General features: G+C 44.4%; 1 protein-coding gene across 1 annotated transcript in view; it reads left to right on the top strand.

Moving 5' to 3' along the window:
* atp10d (ATPase phospholipid transporting 10D) overlaps positions 1 to 22,904 on the top strand; it is a 128,637-nt gene that overhangs the window by 74,621 nt on the left and 31,112 nt on the right. The window contains exons 11-18 of the mRNA XM_034195617.1: positions 697 to 888; positions 3,339 to 4,014; positions 4,093 to 4,199; positions 12,202 to 12,328; positions 15,394 to 15,578; positions 18,729 to 18,978; positions 19,138 to 19,214; positions 21,087 to 21,212. Coding sequence (XP_034051508.1) covers positions 697 to 888; positions 3,339 to 4,014; positions 4,093 to 4,199; positions 12,202 to 12,328; positions 15,394 to 15,578; positions 18,729 to 18,978; positions 19,138 to 19,214; positions 21,087 to 21,212 — 1,740 coding nt within the window. The remainder of the gene's footprint in view (positions 1 to 696; positions 889 to 3,338; positions 4,015 to 4,092; positions 4,200 to 12,201; positions 12,329 to 15,393; positions 15,579 to 18,728; positions 18,979 to 19,137; positions 19,215 to 21,086; positions 21,213 to 22,904) is intronic.

The following is a 22,904-nucleotide window of genomic DNA, read 5'->3' as shown; positions in this document are numbered from 1 at the left end:
GTGGATTGATCTCCCTGCGCAGATACGGGAGTCAGACTCTGGAGATTTCTAGTCTAGATTGAAGACCCATCTTTTTCCCCTGTTTTATTGTTAGTATTTTATGTTATGATGTGTTTTTTATTCTTTTCTTTTATTGTGTTTTTTAATCTTTTACTTCATTTTGTTCTGTTTTTCAAGTTGTGTTGTGTGCAGCGCCTTGAGCCGACCCCGTCATGAATTGGCGGTATATAAATGAATAAATTTGATTTGATTTAAGTTTTGCTGAGTGAGGGGGCACAGTGGCAACCACGGCATTCTTACCAAACGACCTGCGTCTTCTCAGGTTTCCCATCTTTTTAAAAAAAGCCAAAATATTTCCAAATTAAATGTTTTATGTACGTCAAAATTCTCCTACAACTGTTTGTGGCACTGTCGCGGGCCTCCATTTTGAAATAGATTTGTTGCGGTAGAAATGTGCTTTCAGGCTTCCGTAGAAGCAGTGATGGTGCATTCAATGTGCCTTGGAAAAAAAAACGCTGCAAGCAGGCAGCAAGCGATGCATCACGATTTCACCCGTCAGTTGAATCGATGCACACTGAATGAATTGATATACTCACACAGCGCACATTTGTATCTCGATACCGCTTCGTATCGATTAATTTCCACATGCCCACATTGTAAGATATCAATTAAAGCTCACTCTGCTGGCATTTTCAGGCGAAGGATGTGGTTCCAGACCCGGAGCTGGTGAGGAAGCTGAGCCTGCTGTCCTCTCCTGTGGTGCCGGCACCTGATGGCTCCACTGGGCCTCCGTCCTGCCTCGAGCTCACCTTCATCACCGATTTCTTTCTGGCTCTGGCCATCTGCAACACTGTGGTGGTCTCCTCACCCAGCCAGCCTCGACACGCGGTGAGCGGCAATGCAATGAGTGTCTAGTTTGTCATGCTTGAAGCTGTTCCTGTTCCAAAATACTGTGGACAGCACTTTAGAACAGGAACAGGTGGCAACATCACCAAATCAACACTTTTAACACTTCAAAAATATTCACTGACCAATAAAGCCGTCTTTCTTTTCAAGATCTGCCGTGAGTTTTTTAACCTACTAATGATCAGCTTATGATGCAGCAGCAACCACAGCCTGTTCAGAGAAGTGTATTGTTTCCCCTCAGTCTAAATTTCACATGTTCTCAGTAGGGTTGAGGTCAGGTGAGGAAAGGCCCGTGTCATTATTCTGTCATCTCTGAGACCTTTGCTGGCTCGCTGAGCAGTAGAGGACTTGGATGCAAGTGATGGAGCATTCTATTCTGCAGAAACCCGATGGTCATCTTGAATGATGTAGACTTTTCCTGCACCACTGCTTGAAGAAGTTATCTTCTAAAAACTAGCAGCAGGCTTGGGAGTTGAGTTTTAATTCCATCTACTACCAGAAAAGGTCCAGTGAGCACTTTCTTAATAATATCAGCCCATACGTGTAAATGGTAAATGGACTGTATTTATATAGCGCTTTTCCATCTGCATCAGACACTCAAAGCGCTTTACAATAATGTCTCACATTCACCCCAGTGTCAGGCTGCTGCCATACTTCACACCAGGAGCAACTCACGGACCTTGCCCAAGGGCCCTTATTGATTTTCCAGTCGGGCTGGGATTTGAAGCGAGGATCCTCTGGTCTCAAGCCCAACGCTTAAGCATGAGACCATCACTTCCCCTTCTCCACCTTGCTGGAGTCTGACTTGAGATGTAGGTGTTTGTCTGTTAATGATCTAAGAGTCACTCATTTCATCTGTCATAAAACATTTGAAAAATCAGTCTTCAGACGTTTCAGCTTGTAAGTCTTGTTCAGTGGTGGTCGTGTTTCATTCTTCTTTACCTTGGTCATGTCTCTGAGCACTGAACACCTTGGACCTCTGGACACTCCGGGTAGGCTGTAGCTCTGGAACGTGGTGGACCTGGAGGATAACGGGTTCCTAGAAGCATCACGTTTAATTCATCTCAAGTCTTTTGGAGTTAATTTGCATCTTTTCTTCTCTCCACATTTTTTGTGACCCTGTTGACTGTTTACAACAAAATGCGATCGTGCCTCAGTAGCTTAGCAAGTTCAAGAATGTTGCATCCCTTTGGAAGGGTTTTTTGGACATTTTGCTAAAAATTAATTAATCACTTTAGGCAACACCCACCTTCATTACACAAATGTATGAATGTTTAAATCTAATAAGCATCCAGGTCTGTATAACATGGAGTTGGATAATATGCATAGAAGGTATTGTACATAAAATTATCATTAACATGAAAATGTGTCTCTTCTTTCTTGCGCTCATCTCTACTGGATTTGGTGAACTTGGTGGATCTGCCCCTTCACTGTGGTAGGTCTTTGTTTGGACGCACCAGTGGTGTTCCAATATTCCAGTAGTTGATGTGAAGGATGTTGTCTGTGGATTTTTCTCTGTTCTTCCCCTTGTTTCGTCTCCTTGAGGAGGATGTGTAACCCACTCGTTCCATTTTAGTTGAATTCTCCGTGGTAATTGCTGTGCTTTTTTCTCCTTGAGGTTTTCTCTGGACACTTCCCAGTATTCCTTTGTTAGCTTTTCTTTAGACACTTCTGTGTCTTCTCTTTCAGCCTCTCTCTTCCTTTGCCACCGTTGTATCCCTCTATCTCTCTGTGGGTCATTCCTGTCTTCTTTCTGCTCTGCCTTTGTGATGTTTGGAGTTGCTGGAGTGTGTAGGAAGGCTCACCCCCTTGTCTTTGTTAGGTTACTCTCTCCTTTCCTCTTGGACTTTCTTGTTGGTAGGATGCATTCTCACATTTGCATTTTGTCCTTCTCCCTACTTCTACTTTCTTGAGTACAGATTCTTCAGGTTCCTTGAGTACAGATTCTTCAGGTTCCTCTTGATCTTGATTGTGGTACCTGTGTGCCACGTCTCTCCTTAACCTCTCAGGGCCTCACTGAGCATTAGAGTGCTGGACTGTTATAAGAATGTGCAACACCAGAGGGCCCTACATGTGTCCCGTCTGGGACTGGCTCTCTCTCAGGTGTGACACCACTGTTTTGGCTTTTCATGTGAGTATGACCCACCATGGTGTCTTTCGTGCTCCTTCTTGAGCTTCACCCTGCTCCAGCAGTCATGACACCAGTGTTCTCTTTTCTGCCTGTCAGCCAACTGAAGGGAGTAACCAGCCCATGCTCCAAAACCTGAACCTGAACCTATCTTCAGTAACATTTTGGGCCTCACACTCACTTTACTTACAATGGTGTATTTGTACATTTTAGTTCGGCTGCTGCTTGTTGTGAAATGGATTTGCATCCTGGTTTTCTTCTGCAGGGACAGTGTTTATTTCATGTGAATATTCTGTTTTTACAGGTCCCTGAAGCAAGGCCACCTCTGATGTCTCTGGAAGACATCAAGCTGATGTTCCAGCGCTTCAGTTATGCTCCATTCTCAGCATTGTCCAATCTTTCCCCTCTTCAAACTACAGGTAGTCCTCATAGCTTAGCTAGTAGGCTCTTTACCCGGGGGAAGACGAGTACCTTTACCGTCTCCCCAGACCCCAATACCACAAGCACAACAGAAGTATCAAACCCAAGTCTAGAAACGTCCAGTCTTAAGCAGAACAACCCTGACCGAGGCGAGGGAAGGAATGCTACGACCCAACAAATGCAAGACACTAAAAAAAATCTCCAGAATGAAATGTCACTCTTAAGCGGGGCTTGCCAGGTTAAGGAAGACTTGACCAATGAATTGGACACTGACAGTTGTGATGATGAACTGCTGTATGAGGCAGAGAGTCCAGATGAGGCAGCGCTGGTCCATGCAGCCAGGGCGTACCACTGCACCCTCCGAGGACGCTCAGCTGAGTGCGTCGTGGTGGACTTGCCTGGAGTTGGCTCTCTTGTTGTTCAGTTGCTCCATGTACTGCCCTTTGACTCCAACAGAAAGAGAATGTCGGTTGTGATCCGTCATCCCCTGACAGGACAGGTTGTGGTCTACACCAAAGGGGCTGATTCTGTCATCATGGACCTAGCTGAAACACCTCAAGGTGCTGACACACATCAAAAAGAAAGACAGGTGTGTTATCTGCTGATGGTAACACAGCGCATCCATCTTTCTGGTTCAGGTGCAGAGCAGACACAGGAGAGCTACGGTTCTATCAGAAACCGAACCCAGAGTCATTTGGACAACTATGCCAGACAAGGTCTTCGCACACTCTGCATTGCTAAAAAGGTGAGAGTTCCTTATAGTGAAGGAGGATCAAACTGGTTTTATTAAGAGCCGTAACTCTTGTAACAATATTAGAAGACTGCTAAATATTATTCAGTTGTCTGAACAGCAGACAGTAGATGGTCTTGTGATTTCTCTAGATGCACAGAAAGCTTTTGATCGCGTTGAATGGTCCTATTTATTTTTTACTCTTGAAAGGTTTGGCTTGGGTAATGACTTTGTTAGATGGGTGAAGGTCCTGTATACCCAGCCATTGGCTGCAGTCATAACTAATGGTCTTAGGTCAGCAAATTTTGTGATCCAGTGGGGTAGCAGACAGGGCTGTCCTTTATCACCTCTTTTGTTTGCATTGGCAATTGAACCTCTAGCGGAAGCTGTCAGACGAGACCCTTTAGTGACTGGATTGGATGTGGGTGAAAAATCACATAAAATGACATTATATGCAGACGATGTATTATTGTTTATGTTAAACCCCTCGGTATCAGTCCCTCGGCTTATTCAGATTGTTGCCCGCTTTTCTGCCTTTTTGGGATACAGGGTCAATTTTTCCAAATCAGAGGAGATGCCCCTGGGTAATTTGTGACAACAGCCAGATAACTGCCTTTCCCATTCAAGTGGGCCCCTACAGGTTTTATATATTTAGGCATCTACATTACACCTAAATTTAGTCAAATATTTCAAGCCAACTTTATCTCACTATTTGATCAAATTAAATAAGACTTGGAGAGATGGAATAATCTTCCCATATCATGGCTGGGCCCAATCTCACTCTTGAAAATGAATGTCCTTCCACGTCTGCTCTAGCCGATACAAATTATTCCCATCTTATTTAATCACAAAACCGTGAAAAAACTGAACGGTTGGTTTCGTTCTTTTATCTGGTGTAAACAAAGGCCACGGATTAGGATGTCAGTGTTACAGCTACCATGTGCTATGGGTGGGCTGGATCTTCCAGATATTAAGAGATATCAATTGAGTGATAAAGATAAAAGATGATGCCTCCTCAATATGGCTTGATATTGAAAAGTCCCTATCCAATTGTCCTCTAAGAAATTTACTTTTTATTAATAAAATGAAGTGTGTCAAAAAGCATTGCAGCAACCCGGTTGTAGTTAATACTGTTGGAGCGTGGAGGATCATGCAGCATAGGGAAGGCAGATCGGGGCTTACGTCAGTTTTCACCCCAATCACTGATAACCCTGACTTTATCCCAGGGACCTTGGACACAGTTTTCAAATGCTGGACAGTTAAGGGAATTTCCTCCTTGGGTGATCTTTTTGATGGTTCTGTCCTCATGTCTTTTAATCAAGTTATGAAAAATACGGTATATCTAGAAAAAAACAAGTGCTTCTTTCTCAGTGTAAATCAATCAATCAATCAATCAATTTTTTTATATAGCGCCAAATCACAACAAACAGTTGCCCCAAGGCGCTTTATATTGTAAGGCAAGGCCATACAATAATTATGTAAAACCCCAACGGTCAAAACGACCCCCTGTGAGCAAGCACTTGGCTACAGTGGGAAGGAAAAACTCCCTTTTAACAGGAAGAAACCTCCAGCAGAACCAGGCTCAGGGAGGGGCAGTCTTCTGCTGGGACTGGTTGGGGCTGAGGGAGAGAACCAGGAAAAAGACATGCTGTGGAGGGGAGCAGAGATCGATCACTAATGATTAAATGCAGAGTGGTGCATACAGAGCAAAAGGAGAAAGAAACAGTGCATCATGGGAACCCCCCAGCAGTCTACGTCTATAGCAGCATAGCTAAGGGATGGTTTAGGGTCACCTGATCCAGCCCTAACTATAAGCTTTAGCAAAAAGGAAAGTTTTAAGCCTAATCTTAAAAGTAGAGAGGGTGTCTGTCTCCCTGATCTGAATTGGGAGCTGGTTCCACAGGAGAGGAGCCTGAAAGCTGAAGGCTCTGCCTCCCATTCTACTCTTACAAACCCTAGGAACTACAAGTAAGCCTGCAGTCTGAGAGCGAAGCGCTCTATTGGGGTGATATGGTACTACGAGGTCCCTAAGATAAGATGGGACCTGATTATTCAAAACCTTATAAGTAAGAAGAAGAATTTTAAATTCTATTCTAGAATTAACAGGAAGCCAATGAAGAGAGGCCAATATGGGTGAGATATGCTCTCTCCTTCTAGTCCCCGTCAGTACTCTAGCTGCAGCATTTTGAATTAACTGAAGGCTTTTTAGGGAACTTTTAGGACAACCTGATAATAATGAATTACAATAGTCCAGCCTAGAGGAAATAAATGCATGAATTAGTTTTTCAGCATCACTCTGAGACAAGACCTTTCTGATTTTAGAGATATTGCGTAAATGCAAAAAGGCAGTCCTACATATTTGTTTAATATGCGCTTTGAATGACATATCCTGATCAAAAATGACTCCAAGATTTCTCACAGTATTACTAGAGGTCAGGGTAATGCCATCCAGAGTAAGGATCTGGTTAGACACCATGTTTCTAAGATTTGTGGGGCCAAGTACAATAACTTCAGTTTTATCTGAGTTTAAAAGCAGGAAATTAGAGGTCATCCATGTCTTTATGTCTGTAAGACAATCCTGCAGTTTAGCTAATTGGTGTGTGTCCTCTGGCTTCATGGATAGATAAAGCTGGGTATCATCTGCGTAACAATGAAAATTTAAGCAATACCGTCTAATAATACTGCCTAAGGGAAGCATGTATAAAGTGAATAAAATTGGTCCTAGCACAGAACCTTGTGGAACTCCATAATTAACCTTAGTCTGTGAAGAAGATTCCCCATTTACATGAACAAATTGTAATCTATTAGACAAATATGATTCAAACCACCGCAGCGCAGTGCCTTTAATACCTATGGCATGCTCTAATTTCTGTAATAAAATTTTATGGTCAACAGTATCAAAAGCAGCACTGAGGTCTAACAGAACAAGCACAGAGATGAGTCCACTGTCCGAGGCCATAAGAAGATCATTTGTAACCTTCACTAATGCTGTTTCTGTACTATGATGAATTCTAAAACCTGACTGAAACTCTTCAAATAGACCATTCCTCTGCAGATGATCAGTTAGCTGTTTTACAACTACCCTTTCAAGAATTTTTGAGAGAAAAGGAAGGTTGGAGATTGGCCTATAATTAGCTAAGATAGCTGGGTCAAGTGATGGCTTTTTAAGTAATGGTTTAATTACTGCCACCTTAAAAGCCTGTGGTACATAGCCAACTAACAAAGACAGATTGATCATATTTAAGATCGAAGCATTAAATAATGGTAGGGCTTCCTTGAGCAGCCTGGTAGGAATGGGGTCTAATAAACATGTTGATGGTTTGGATGAAGTAACTAATGAAAATAACTCAGACAGAACAATCGGAGAGAAAGAGTCTAACCAAATACTGGCATCACTGAAAGCAGCCAAAGATAACGATACGTCTTTGGGATGGTTATGAGTAATTTTTTCTCTAATAGTTAAAATTTTGTTAGCAAAGAAAGTCATGAAGTCATTACTAGTTAAAGTTAATGGAATACTCAGCTCAATAGAGCTCTGACTCTTTGTCAGCCTGGCTACAGTGCTGAAAAGAAACCTGGGGTTGTTCTTATTTTCTTCAATTAGTGATGAGTAGAAAGATGTCCTAGCTTTACGGAGGGCTTTTTTATAGAGCAACAGACTCTTTTTCCAGGCTAAGTGAAGATCTTCTAAATTAGTGAGACGCCATTTCCTCTCCAACTTACGGGTTATCTGCTTTAAGCTACGGGTTTGTGAGTTATACCACGGAGTCAGACACTTCTGATTTAAAGCTCTCTTTTTCAGAGGAGCTACAGCATCCAAAGTTGTCTTCAATGAGGATGTAAAACTATTGACGAGATACTCTATCTCCCTTACAGAGTTTAGGTAGCTACTCTGCACTGTGTTGGTATATGGCATTAGAGAACATAAAGAAGGAATCATATCCTTAAACCTAGTTACAGCGCTTTCTGAAAGACTTCTAGTGTAATGAAACTTATTCCCCACTGCTGGGTAGTCCATCAGAGTAAATGTAAATGTTATTAAGAAATGATCAGACAGAAGGGAGTTTTCAGGGAATACTGTTAAGTCTTCTATTTCCATACCATAAGTCAGAACAAGATCTAAGATATGATTAAAGTGGTGGGTGGACTCATTTACTTTTTTGAGCAAAGCCAATAGAGTCTAATAATAGATTAAATGCAGTGTTGAGGCTGTCATTCTCAGCATCTGTGTGGATGTTAAAATCGCCCACTATAATTATCTTATCTGAGCTAAGCACTAAGTCAGACAAAAGGTCTGAAAATTCACAGAGAAACTCACAGTAACGACCAGGTGGACGATAGATAATAACAAATAAAACTGGTTTTTGGGACTTCCAATTTGGATGGACAAGACTAAGAGACAAGCTTTCAAATGAATTAAAGCTCTGTCTGGGTTTTTGATTAATTAATATGCTGGAATGGAAGATTGCTGCTAATCCTGCGCCCCGGCCCGTGCTACGAGCATTCTGACAGTTAGTGTGAATCGGGGGTGTTGACTCATTTAAACTAACATATTCATCCTGCTGTAACCAGGTTTCTGTTAGGCAGAATAAATCAATATGTTGATCAATTATTATATCATTTACTAACAGGGACTTAGAAGAGAGAGACCTAATGTTTAATAGACCACATTTAACTGTTTTAGTCTGTGGTGCAGTTGAAGGTGCTATATTATTTTTTCTTTTTGAATTTTTATGCTTAAATAGATTTTTGCTGGTTATTGGTAGTCTGGGAGCAGGCACCGTCTCTACGGGGATGGGGTAATGAGGGGATGGCAGGGGGAGAGAAGCTGCAGAGAGGTGTGTAAGACTACAACTCTGCTTCCTGGTCCCAACCCTGGATAGTCACAGTTTGGAGGATTTAAGAAAATTGGCCAGATTTCTAGAAATGAGAGCTGCTCCATCCAAAGTGGGATGGATGCCGTCTCTCCTAACAAGACCAGGTTTTCCCCAGAAGCTTTGCCAATTATCTATGAAGCCCACCTCATTTTTTGGACACCACTCAGACAGCCAGCAATTCAAGGAGAACATGCGGCTAAAGAAATATCTCTGCTATAATGACAAGAGCATTTGTATGGGGGGGGGGGGGGGGGGTATTTTACTGTATTATGTACCTCTCACATTTACTTGGACCTGCTTTTTTGGGGGGTTTTGTTTGGGTTTTGTGTGTGTGTTGTTATTCACAGCTTGTTTATTTTTTTGTCATGTTTTGTATGTGTTTGTTTACTGATTAATTTTTTAAAAAAAAGATGAGAGTTCATGAAGCCACTTCTGAGAGTATTCATCTATTGGCACCGTTTTGAGGTTTTCTTTTCTGGCTCATAAAGTATCATTGTTCTGCCGAGATGTTTGAAAGTTGCAATAAACATGAGATCATTCATTCATTCATTTTCTGCTACTATTCCAGGTCTGGGTCATTGTGACAGTAGACCAAGCAGCTCGCCCCATAACTCCTTATGGAGGATCCTGAGGCATTCCCAAGCCACCTTGGAAATATAACCTCTCCAGTGTGTCTTGGTAATTAACAGGGGTCTCGTCCCAGTTGGAAGTGCCTGGAAGTGCTATCAATCCTTGGCCAAGTCCTGTAACTCTTCCTAGGGGATCCTGAGGTGTTTCCAAACCACCAGGGAAATATAATCCCTCCAGCATGTCCTGTGTCTTCACTAGGGCCACCTCCCTGTTGGACAGTGGCGGGCACAGTTCCGCTAACTGTTAATTAGCAAAGCTAACTTTTTTGTTAGCAGATTAGCTTTTCAGTTAACTTCAAAAACCGTCAGTGGACCAATTGGCTTCTGCTAAATTTAGTTCTGCTAACTTAGTCAGCTAACGTTTTTTTTGCTGGCATAGTAATGGTCAAAAACATTTGTAAACCCTAAAATCATGCATGTTGGTTCCTGTCCGCTACGTGTTTTGCAGCAGTCAGGCAGCTGTGAGGAGCTGAGCTCAACCCTACCCCAGCAGAAGCTGCTACAAAAAAAGTCATTTACATTCAACATATGGTGCTCCAGATGTGACGCAGAAGGAAAATCCTGCTTTCCTAAAAAGGAAAGCAGGATGGACTTCTGGTTTTGATTTATAAACCAGATTAATCTGAATAGTTTATCTACATTAATGTCAACTTTTTCATTTTTACAAAGTGAAAATATAACACATATCTTTCAATTTTAAAATAATACACTAATTCTGAAGGTTTGAGCATTAACACACACAGATGCCAAATGGCATTATGGGAAAATGAGCCTCCGCTCATTACTGATTGGTTGGTTTCTTATACGTAAAAGCCAACACAGAAGCTACTGTAACGTGTGTTGGTTTTAACAAATAAATGTGCATTTGTAAAATATGTCATTTTTTTCATTTGTAAAAAAGGAATTTGCAAAACTCCTTTTTACTGTAAAAAGAATATTTGTGACTGTAATCCATCATTAATGTCTGCAAATCATCAAACACAAGGGGATGATTCCCATTCTAATCTAATTCCAACATTTGCACGGATCCGTAAAGCTACATAAGGCTACATCTTAATCCGCATAATGATATAGTTCAATAAAACTGTTACGCAGTAATCATTAGTGATCGATCTCTGCTCCCCTCCACAGCATGTCTTTTTCCTGGTTCTCTCCCTCAGCCCCAACCAGTCCCAGCAGAAGACTGCCCCTCCCTGAGCCTGGTTCTGCTGGAGGTTTCTTCCTGTTAAAAGGGAGTTTTTCCTTCACACTGTAACCAAGTGCTTGCTCACAGGGGGTCGTTTTGACCGTTGGGGTTTTACATAATTATTGTATGGCCTTGCCTTACAATATAAAGCGCCTTGGGGCAACTGTTTGTTGTGATTTGGCGCTATATAAAAAAATTGATTGATTGATTGAAAGGGTGTGGTCCGCTCGTCAAAGCTTACTGTAGCAACAGCGCCTTCATGCCATATTGGAAATTCTGTGAGCAGAATCCACATCAGTACTTTTGTCGTTGTTGCCCATTTGGCTGCTCCCGTTTTTTGTTTGGGGTCGCAACAGCAGATACAGCCAGATCCGCATCAGTATTTGGCACAAGTTTTACGCCGGATGCCCCTCTTGATGCAACTCCAGTGTAACCTGGAGAAACACACAGCCGCTGGTGTTCCCACGAGGTCTCCCATCCAAGTACTAACCAGACCTTGCACTGCTTAGCTTCTGAGATCTGACAGGATCAGGCTGACACAGAGCAGATCGGAGGCATACATCAATACTTTTGTATGGTATCTTAAATTCATTTCGGCAGCGTCGTCACTCCGACAGTTTCCCTTGCTCTCAGCTGACAGTGCCATTATTGACATCTGCGTAGCAGACATAAGGGCATAGAGTAATACATCAAATGTGAAATGGTCTAAATATTTTGCCCCTGTCACGGCCATATTTAATGGTGTGAAATCTCACACAATTAATCAGTTAGATTTGCGAAACAAATATAATTGGATTAGAATCAGGAATCTCTGGGCCCAGTAACACTGGGGAATCAGACCACCCTGCCACGGGTTTACGGCACTGCCACACATGTTCAACTGTTTCAGGAAAAAAAAAATGTTTTGGTGCAGGTTTTGGTGATGTGTATCAAAGTGAAAATCGGGCGCAGAGCATATCTTGTGCATCTTCAAAGTGCAGTCAGTGGCTCCCACATCCCTAAAATGTGGCATCCGGTTTTAAAGAAACGTGCCACAGTGGTGTCACATGTCAACATATTCCAAACGAAAAACTGAGGTGAGAGTCACTTTGTGTAAACAGAAAAAAAAAGAGGTGCTGTCCGAGGTACTGAGCTGTGCTGCCTGCTGTCTCCTGAAGAACACACCACCTGAAAAACAAGGACAAAGAAGAGGAGGGAAGACGGTGGCAGGATTCCATAAATAACAAAAGAATCACTTTCACTTTTTTCTGTGCAGTGCACCTCACAAATTGTAAAATGTTATTTTTCACAAAACAAATCACATGACGTGTGTGTTGCTGGTGCAGATTGTGGAGGAGGACAAGTATGAAGTGTGGCTGAAGAGACATCGGCTAGCTGAGAACAGCATCGAGAACAGAGAGGAACTGCTGTTGGAGTCAGCACAGTCCATGGAGACCAACCTCACTCTGCTGGGTCAGACGCTACACCTCCACCTCTGTGTGTTTCACCTTTATCACTCTGCTGGGTCAGACGCTAAACCTCCACCTCTGTGTGTTTCACCTTTATCACTCTGCTGGGTCAGACGCTACACCTCCACCTCTGTCTGCTTCACCTTTATCACTCTGCTGGGTCAGACGCTACACCTCCACCTCTGTCTGCTTCACCTTTATCACTCTGCTGGGTCAGACGCTACACCTCTGTGTGTTTCACCTTTATCACTCTGCTGGGCCAGACGCTAAACCTCCACCTCTGTCTGTTTCACCTTTATCACTCTGCTGGGTCAGACGCTACACCTCCACCTCTGTGTTTCACCTTTATCACTCTGCTGGGTCAGACCCTCTGTGATTCACCTTTATCACTCTGTTGGGTCAGACGCTACACCTCCACCTCTGTGTGTTTCACCTTTATCACTCTGCTGGGTCAGACGCTACACCTCCACCTCTGTGTGTTTCACCTTTATCACTCTGCTGGGTCAGACACTACACCTCCACCTCTGTGTGTTTCACCTTTATCGCTCTGCTTTGTCCAACCCTCTGTGTGTTTCACCTTTATCACTCTGCTGGGTCAGACGCTACTCTTCCACCTCTGTGTGTTTCACCTTTATCACTCTGCTGGGTCAGACCCTCTGTGTGTTTCACCTTTATCACTCTGCTGGGTCAGACGCTACACCTCCACCTCTGTCTGTTTCACCTTTATCACTCTGCTGGGTCAGACGCTACACCTCCACCTCTGTGTGTTTCACCTTTATCACTCTGCTGGGCCAGACGCTACACCTCCACCTCTGTCTGCTTCACCTTTATCACTCTGCTGGGTCAGACGCTACACCTCCACCTCTGTGTGTTTCACCTTTATCACTCTGCTAGGTCAGACGCTACACCTCCACCTCTGTGTGTTTCACCTTTATCACTCTGCTGGGTCAGACGCTAAACCTCCACCTCTGTCTGCTTCACCTTTATCACTCTGCTGGGCCAGACGCTACACATCCACCTCTGTGTGTTTCACCTTTATCACTCTGCTGGGTCAGATGCTACACCTCCACCTCTGTGTGTTTCACCTTTATCGCTCTGCTGAGTCAGACCCTTTGTGTGTTTCACCTTTATCACTCTGCGGGGTCAGACGCTACACCTCCACCTCTGTGTGTTTCACCTTTATCACTCTGCTGGGTCAGACCCTCTGTGTGTTTCACCTTTATCACTCTGCTGGGTCAGACGCTACACCTCCACCTCTGTCTGTTTCACCTTTATCACTCTGCTGGGTCAGACGCTACACCTCCACCTCTGTCTACTTCACCTTTATCACTCTGCTGGGTCAGACACTACACCTCCACCTCTGTCTGCCTCACCTTTATCACTCTGCTGGGTCAGACGCTACACATCCACCTCTGTGTGTTTCACCTTTATCACTCTGCTGGGTCAGATGCTACACCTCCACCTCTGTGTGTTTCACCTTTATCACTCTGCTGGGTCAGACCCTCTGTGTGTTTCACCATTATCACTCTGCTTGGTCAGACGCTACGCCTCCACCTCTGTGTGTTTCACCTTTATCACTCTGCTGGGTCAGACCCTCTGTGTGTTTCAGCTTTATCACTCTGCTGGGTCAGATGTTACACCTCCACCTCTGTCTGCTTCACCTTTATCACTCTGCTGGGTCAGACGCTACACCTCCACCTCTGTCTGCTTCACCTTTATCACTCTGCTGGGTCAGACGCTACACCTCCACCTCTGTCTGTTTCATCTTTATCACTCTGCTGGGTCAGACGCTACACCTCCACCTCTGTCTGCTTCACCTTTATCACTCTGCTGGGTCAGACGCTACACCTCCACCTCTGTCTGCTTCACCTTTATCACTCTGCTGGGTCAGACGCTACACCTCCACCTCTGTCTGCTTCACCTTTATCACTCTGATGGGTCAGTCGCTACACCTCCACCTCTGTCTACTTCACCTTTATCACTCTGCTGGGTCAGACGCTACACCTCCACCTCTGTGTGTTTCACCTTTATCGCTCTGCTGGGTCAGACCCTCTGTGTGTTTCACCTTTATCACTCTGCTAAGTCAGACCCTCTGTGTGTTTCACCTTTATCACTCTGCTGGGTCAGACGCTACACATCCACCTCTGTGTGTTTCACCTTTATCACTCTGCTGGGTCAGATGCTACACCTCCACCTCTGTGTGTTTCACCTTTATCACTCTGCTGGGTCAGACCCTCTGTGTGTTTCACCATTATCACTCTGCTGGGTCAGACACTACGCCTCCACCTCTGTGTGTTTCACCTTTATCACTCTGCTGGGTCAGACGCTGCACCTCCACCTCTGTCTGTTTCATCTTTATCACTCTGCTGGGTCAGACGTTGCACCTCCACCTCTGTCTGTTTCACCTTTATCACTCTGCTGGGTCAGACGCTACACCTCCACCTCTGTCTGTTTCACCTTTATCACTCTGCTAGGTCAGACGCTACACCTCCACCTCTGTCTGTTTCACCTTTATCACTCTGCTGGGTCATCTAATGAAACGTTATGTACCAGCCTGTGCTCTGCATTCTCAGGATGCAGGATTTGTGTGTGAATTCCAGGTAAAGAAGACGTCAGCAGTTCACAGAGCTTTTTCTGGCATCATTTTGTTACTAAAAACGTTGTGGATGAATGCGGTTTTTGTTAGTAAGACAAAAAACAAAATTGAAACATCTGTTAGTGTCACACATTAAAGTTTGTGCTGTATATCAAACACTCAGTTTATTGAACTAATTCCAATCGGATGTGATCAGATTCTTTTACTTTTAATAAATGATGAAAGCTGGGCAATGACAAAGACTTTCAGCAGCTCGTCTGTCAGTCACACCAGCCGCAGGCTGAAAAATCGTCGCTATTGGACAGAAAATGGGTTTCATCACGACAGCATCACTGATGTTCGACTGCAGGACACAGTGACGGGAAAAAATTTCACCCAGGCTGTTTTACGTACTATCTGACATGTGTTCCTCACTCGAATTAGCTGTGATGACTCAGCAGTATTTTCTTTAACTTGATTCTACACATGTGCAGGTACCACAGGGATTTTGGACAGATTGCAGGAGGAGGTCCCAGAGACCACTGAAGCTCTACAAAAAGCTGGAATCAAGATATGGATTCTCACCGGAGACAAACAAGAGACAGCTATCAACATCGCCCATGCATGCAAACTTCTCCGTACCAGTGACCAGCTTCTGACTGCCAACTGTGGAAGCAAGGTTAGAAGAGATGGAAGACAACAGAGACATAGAAGAGTTGTCTTCTGTTATTATTTGACATCCTGAAATTGTAGTTTGCTTATTGACAACCTTCAAACAAATCTCATGTCTTCTTTAGGCCAAAGTGTTTTGGTAAATATTGATTTCTGCTACGCAGCACTAGATGAAAACCACGTCATCTTATATCAGTTGATTCATTTTGAGATAACAAACCATGCATCCTGTCTGATTCCACCTCACCTAACTCCACTGCTTATATAGAAAGGGGTGGGAACGGCTTCACTCCATTTGACTCGCACAGTTTGATGGACACACCAGGATCCTCAGTCGAATCACAGTGCACTCTCTACCACGTCATCCAACTCTTCTTCAGTCTTCTTTTGTCTTCATCTCACTATCTACCTGTGGGGCATATGTGCTGATGACATTTATCATCACCCCTTCAATTTCCAATTCCACACTCATCACCCTGTCGTACACTCTGTTAACCTCTAGTATACTCTTTATATATTCTTCCTTTAAAATTGCTCCAACACCATCACACAGTGCTTTGAACCCACCTCAGATGCTCCTGGCCTTACTTCCACTTCGTCTCCTGAACACATAGTATGTCTGCCTTTCTTCTCTCCACGATATCAGCAAAACTGTCTTCCTTCACTCCCACACATCCAACTTCCCTCCTCTTTCACTACATTCTTCTTCGTCTGGTCTGTTTGAGGTTTCTTCCTCAGAGGGAGTTTTTTCTTACCACTGTTGCTCTGAGGGTTAATAAGGTTAGACCTTACTTGTGTGAAGCGCCTTGAGGCAACTCTGTTGTGATTTGGCACTATACGAGGGCTGTCAATAAAGTAACGGTCCTTTTTATTTTTTTCAAAAACTATATGGATTTCATTCATATGTTTTTACGTCAGACATGCTTGAACCCTCGTGCGCATGCGTGAGTTTTTCCACGCCTGTCGGTGACGTCATTCGCCTGTGAGCACTCCTTGTGGGAGGAGTCGTCCAGCCCCTCGTCGGAATTCCTTTGTCTGAGAAGTTGCTGAGAGACTGGCGCTTTGTTTGATCAAAATTTTTTCTAAACCTGTGAGACACATCGAAGTGGACATGGTTCGAAAAATTAAGCTGGTTTTCAGTGAAAATTTTAACAGCTGATGAGAGATTTTGAGGTGATTCTGTCGCTTTAAGGACTTTTCACGGTGCGAGACGTCGCTCAGTGCTCTCAGGCAGCGTCATCAGCCTGTTCAAGCTGAAAACCTCCACATTTCAGGCTCTATTGATCCAGGACGTCGTGAGAGAACAGAGAAGTTTCAGAAGAAGTCGGTTTCAGCATTTTATCCGGATATTCCACTGTTAAAGGAGATTTTTTTAATGAAAGACGTGCGGACGGGTCCGCGCGTCGGGACACAGCCGGCGCGGTGCGGCGGCACAGGAAAAACACCTCCGTGTGGATAACCATTTGTAAAATCCAGGCGGCTTTTGATGGCTTTCAGTGGAGTGAGTATATGAGAAATTGTTTAACAGGCAGGACATGTTCCAACTTGTCCTTAAGGCTTTCAACAGAGGTGTTTTTCCTGTGGCGGAGCGTTGCGGCGGCTGCGTCCCGACGCGCGGACCCGTCCGCACGTCTTTCATTAAAAAAAATCTCCTTTAACAGTGGAATATCCGGATAAAATGCTGAAACCGACTTCTTCTGAAACTTCTCTGTTCTCTCACGACGTCCTGGATCAATAGAGCCTGAAATGTGGAGGTTTTCAGCTTGAACAGGCTGACGACGCCGCCTGAGAGCGCTGCGCGACGTCTCGCACCGTGAAAAGTCCTTAAAGCGACAGTATCACCTCAAAATCTCTCATCAGCCGTTAAAATTTTCACTGAAAACCAGCTTAATTTTTCGAACCGTGTCCACTTCGATGTGTCTCACAGGCTTAGAAAAAATTCTGATCAAACAACGCGCCAGTCTCTCAGCAACTTCTCAGACAAAGGAATTCCGACGAGGGGCTGGACGACTCCTCCCACAAGGAGTGCTCACAGGCGAATGATGTCACCGACAGGCGTGGAAAAACTCATGCATGCGCACGAGGGTTCAAGCATGTCTGACGTAAAAACATATGAATGAAATCCATATAGTTTTTGAAAAAAATAAAAAGGACCGTAACTTTATTGACAGCCCTCGTATAACTGAAAATAAATTGAAATTGAAAAACTTTTCTTCCCAAGAGCAGCACAATTTCTGCCAAAATCCTGTCCTGTTTACCTAATAAAGTATGTATTGCAAATGTACACATATTCGTCCGTGGTATCCCTTTGTAACCAGACTGGTTATCTGTGGTTAATAGTAAGACACTTAATCCAACAGAATTCTTTCTGAAACATGAGTAAGAACACTTTTCAGTTCAGTCAGCTGCCAACTGTCGATGGCATTTCAGATTCATCCTTGATAAGAAGTCAAGTCTGGGAGCACGCACGGGGAGCTGTGCTTTACCACATCAACAGCACCATGGAACCACCTGGATGACCACCACCCAGGCAGCAGACAACTGGTCCTTTCCCGCAACTTTAATACAATCATCTGTTTGCAATACAAGGCGCTCACTACACACCGGGAGCAACTCAGGGATTAAGGACCTTGACCAAGGGCCCTTAGTGATTTTCCAGTCAGGCTGGGATTTGAACCGAGGATCCTGTGGTCTCAAGCCCAACACTTAACCACTAGACCATCATCTGCCCTTAGGTCTAAGTGACAACCTCCCCCCACATTATGTCAGGACAGGTCTGGGAGCACACACTGCTGCTGCGCAACACCTTCCCAAAATAACCATTTATCTACTGCAGCCAGATGAGACCTCTGTGAGTCTGTAGGCTTTTCCTGTTGCTATGGTCCTCAACACAGATGCACCGTCATGCTGGATCATGTCCAGAGAACCAAAATGTTCGACTCGTGTTTCCCTGCTGAATTGTGTTGAAACTGAGTTTCTCATGTCTATTTTTGTGCCGACTGAGCAGCATCCGGGTGATTTTTGCCTGTAACTTGTTGCTGTTTGACTTTGACTCAGCTTGTACAGTCTGCCTCCACTGTCTGACAGCTGAGCTGTCTGTGTGTTCTGTGATGTTCTGAGGACCGTTTGATTTTTAATATGGGTTTGTTCTGGTCAGGAATCCTGCGCCGCTTTGCTTCAGGAGCTCAAATACGAAGTGGAGCACGCTGAGGAGGGTGTGGCTGAAGTGATTCTTGTGATTGATGGCCGGACACTGGACTGGGCTGTGCAGGAGGATCTCCAAGGTGACTTTGTGGAACTGAGCCGCCGCTGTAAGGCAGTGATCTGCTGTCGCTGCACTCCACTGCAGAAAAGTCAGGTGGTCCAGCTGATCAGAGACCAGCTCGCTGTTATGACCTTGGCTGTAGGTAAGAATCCAGCTGTTGCCTTTTAATAAATTACACTTCCATGACTGGCCAATGAGGCTGGCTCCAAAAACTAGTATGTTCCCGTAGAAGCCCATGTTAAAATGGTTTAAAAGCAGTGCTTGGTTCCAGAACTGCTGTGAAGTTTCTTTGTGCCTTTAGGTGATGGAGCCAATGATGTGAGCATGATCCAGGTGGCTGATGTCGGCATTGGGATATCTGGTCAGGAGGGCCTGCAGGTAATGTCCACACAATGTCCTGGGTTCTTTTAGCTCACAGTCAGGCGAGAAATTCTTTTTACTCACGTTTGCAAACATGACATTGGAGGGACCTACACAAACATTAAATGGACTATGACATGAACTTTCTGTAGATGTGAAGGAGTGAAGACCTTCATGCTGTGGTGTTTCTTTGGATGTGAAGGAGAGAAGGCGTTCATGCTGTGGTGTTTCTTTGGATGTGAAGGAGAGAAGGCGTTCATGCTGTGGTGTTTCTTTGGATGTGAAGGAGAGAAGGCGTTCATGCTGTGGTGTTTAATCGGGTGTGAAGGCATGAAGACCTTCATGCTGTGGTGTTTCTTTGGATGTGAAGGAGTGAAGACCTTAATGCTGTGGTGTTTCTTCGGATGTGAAAACGTGAAGACCTTCACACTGTGGTGTTTCTTCGGATGTGAAAACGTGAAGACCTTCACACTGTGGTGTTTCTTTGGATGTGAAGGAGTGGTGTTTAATTGGGTGTGAAGGCATGAAGGCCTTCATGCTGTGGTGTTTCTTTGGATGTGAAGGAGAGAAGACCTTAATGCTGTGGTGTTTCTTCGGATGTGAAGGAGTGAAGACCTTAATGCTGTGGTGTTTCTTTGGATGTGAAGGAGTGGTGTTTAATCGGGTGTGAAGGCATGAAGGCCTTCATGCTGTGGTGTTTCTTTGGATGTGAAGGAGAGAAGACCTTAATGCTGTGGTGTTTCTTTGGATGTAAAGGAGAGAAGGCCTTCATGCTGTGGTGTTTCTTTGGATGTGAAGGAGAGAAGGCCTTCATGCTGTGGTGTTTCTTCGGATGTGAAGGAGAGAAGGCCTTCATGCTGTGGTGTTTCTTCGGATGTGAAGGAGTGAAGACCTTAATGCTGTGGTGTTTCTTCGGATGTGAAAACGTGAAGACCTTCACACTGTGGTGTTTCTTCGGATGTGAAGGAGTGAAGACCTTAATGCTGTGGTGTTTCTTTGGGTGTGAAGGAGTGAAGGCCTTCATGCTGTGGTGTTTCTTTGGATGTGAAGAAGTGAAGGCCTTCATGCTGTGGTGTTTCTTTGGGTGTGAAGGAGTGAAGACCTTCATGATGTGGTGTTTCTTTGGGTGTGAAGGAGTGAAGACCTTCATGCTGTGGTGTTTCTTTGGGTGTGAAGGAGTGAAGACCTTAATGCTGTGGTGTTTCTTTGGGTGTGAAGGAGTGAAGGCCTTCATGCTGTGGTGTTTCTTTGGATGTGAAGAAGTGAAGGCCTTCATGCTGTGGTGTTTCTTTGGGTGTGAAGGAGTGAAGACCTTCATGCTGTGGTGTTTCTTTGGATGTGAAGAAGTGAAGGCCTTCATGCTGTGGTGTTTCTTCGGATGTGAAGAAGTGAAGACCTTCATGCTGTGGTGTTTCTTTGGATGTGAAGAAGTGAAGGCCTTCATGCTGTGGTGTTTCTTCGGATGTGAAGGAGTGAAGACCTTAATGCTGTGGTGTTTCTTCGGATGTGAAGGAGTGAAGGCCTTCATGCTGTGGTGTTTCTTTGGATGTGAAAACATGAAGACCTTCACACTGTGGTGTTTCTTCGGATGTGAAGGAGTGAAGACCTTCACGCTGTGGTGTTTCTTTGGATGTGAAGGAGTGAAGACCTTCACGCTGTGGTGTTTCTTTGGATGTGAAGGAGTGAAGACCTTCACGCTGTGGTGTTTCTTTGGATGTGAAGAAGTGAAGGCCTTCATGCTGTGGTGTTTCTTTGGGTGTGAAGAAGTGAAGGCCTTCATGCTGTGGTGTTTCTTTGGGTGTGAAGGAGTGAAGACCTTCACGCTGTGGTGTTTCTTTGGATGTGAAGGAGTGAAGACCTTCATGCTGCTGTGTTTCTCTGTGTCTCCAGGCTGTCATGTCCAGTGACTTTGCCATCTCCAGGTTTAAACATCTACGTAAGCTGCTGCTGGTCCATGGACATTGGTGCTACTTCCGTCTAGCCAGCATGATTCTCTACTTCTTCTACAAGAACATAGTGAGTGTTATTTTTTTCTGTTTTGTTTTTTAACCCTTCGTCTGTATCATCTTGGTATGAATTACAGCCACCTCATATCTTAAGAACTTAAGTGTGTGTGTGTGTGTGTGTGTGTGTGTGTGTGTGCGCGTGTGTGTGTGCATACCAAATAAACACCCTTCTTCTCATACACACGAGCAAGGTCGGTACCTTAGTGACCCCAGGAGGAAGCACATTGATGACACTGTCAAGCCAAAACTCTCTTGCATGTTTTTTGATGATACATAGCAAGGATCCTCAAGCAGACCAGACCATCAGGTGACCACCACATTAACATCTCAAACAAAATCACAACAAAGAAGTGTCACAACATACAATAGAAATCAGTGTCGCAGCTCTGCAACCAATAAATCAGGCAGAGGGTCAACATGCTGGAGACAGCCCCACCACAGAGGAAGTCCAGGAGACAGCAGGCTTAACACCAGGAACACAGGATGCCTCAAGCGTCAGTAACTGCACTGCAAAAAATGGGTGTCTATAAACAAGAGAAAAATACTGACTCTGAGTGAAATCATCTTGCTGCATGGACAAATACTTTCACTTGACAAGATGTCGTGTATTAAGTTTGTTAAATGTAGAAATAAGCGCCTTGGGGCGACTGTTGTGATTTTGCGCTATATAAATAAAATTGATTTGATTTGAAATAAGCACGTGGAACACTTAAAATAAGAAATTAACCCTTAAAACAAAATAAATTATCTAACACTTCTAAATGATTATTTTTTTTCTTTTTTAATCTGTCTACACTGCAAATTATTTGGTTCTTACCAAGATAAAAAAAAAAAATAGATTTAGAAGTGTTAGATAATTGATGTTATGTGTCGACGCGGGTTGAGGAGCGGACCTGCGTCAGACAGAACCCAGCGCTAAAAATAACCAGAAAGCGGTTCCAACAACAGAAACAATTTATTTTTCACCTGTGCATAATAATGTGTACAAAACTAAAAGAACGTCCTTCTGGTGGAGTGACTGTTGGCACGCTCTTAAGCGCCCAAAAGGATAGAAGCCCGGCGTTCCTGGACCCACTACCACCAGACAAACACCCCCCAGGTGGACACGACAAACTGACTCTCTTTAATGTGTGCTGACAGCAAGTGTCCTCACCCTTCCTTGCTTCACGGGCTCGATGTGTCAAACCCAGGCGCGGTCCTCAGCGTCTCACAAACGGACATCACAAGGTCGAGTTCCCGGCAGTTCTGCTTGAATCACACATGACTTAAATGCAGAACGCCATCCAGTTATCTGCTTCAGCTGAAAGTCTTTAAGGTTGCATGTGAGCACCAGTCACAGGTGCTACACATGATGTTGATGAGGGTGAGGACTCTTCAGCCAGCACCTTCTCCACAGACAAATCAGTTCTCATGCCACCTGAAGAGCAAAGAAAAGAAAAGAACACCAAAACATCCAGCCACACCCCCCAACACACAACAGTACCCCCCCATCAACAGGAAGCCTCCCGGCGACCGAACAGACCAGGCCCTAGAACAGCACCTCCCTCCGGGGTCCACGTCAAGAAGCAGACAGCACCACGCTCCTAAGGTCCACCACAGACAGCAGGACAGGCACCGCAGCTGGAAGGCCGGCTGGAATCAACAAAAGCCCCAAAACATTCCCCAGTACAATTCAACACACAGAAAAACACATAAAACCCAC

Source organism: Thalassophryne amazonica, chromosome 19 (genome assembly GCF_902500255.1).
Source record: "Thalassophryne amazonica chromosome 19, fThaAma1.1, whole genome shotgun sequence".
Lineage (NCBI taxonomy): Eukaryota > Metazoa > Chordata > Actinopteri > Batrachoidiformes > Batrachoididae > Thalassophryne > Thalassophryne amazonica.
The sequence above is the reverse complement of the archived record's forward strand: the minus strand, read 5'-3'. Positions and strand labels throughout refer to the sequence as shown.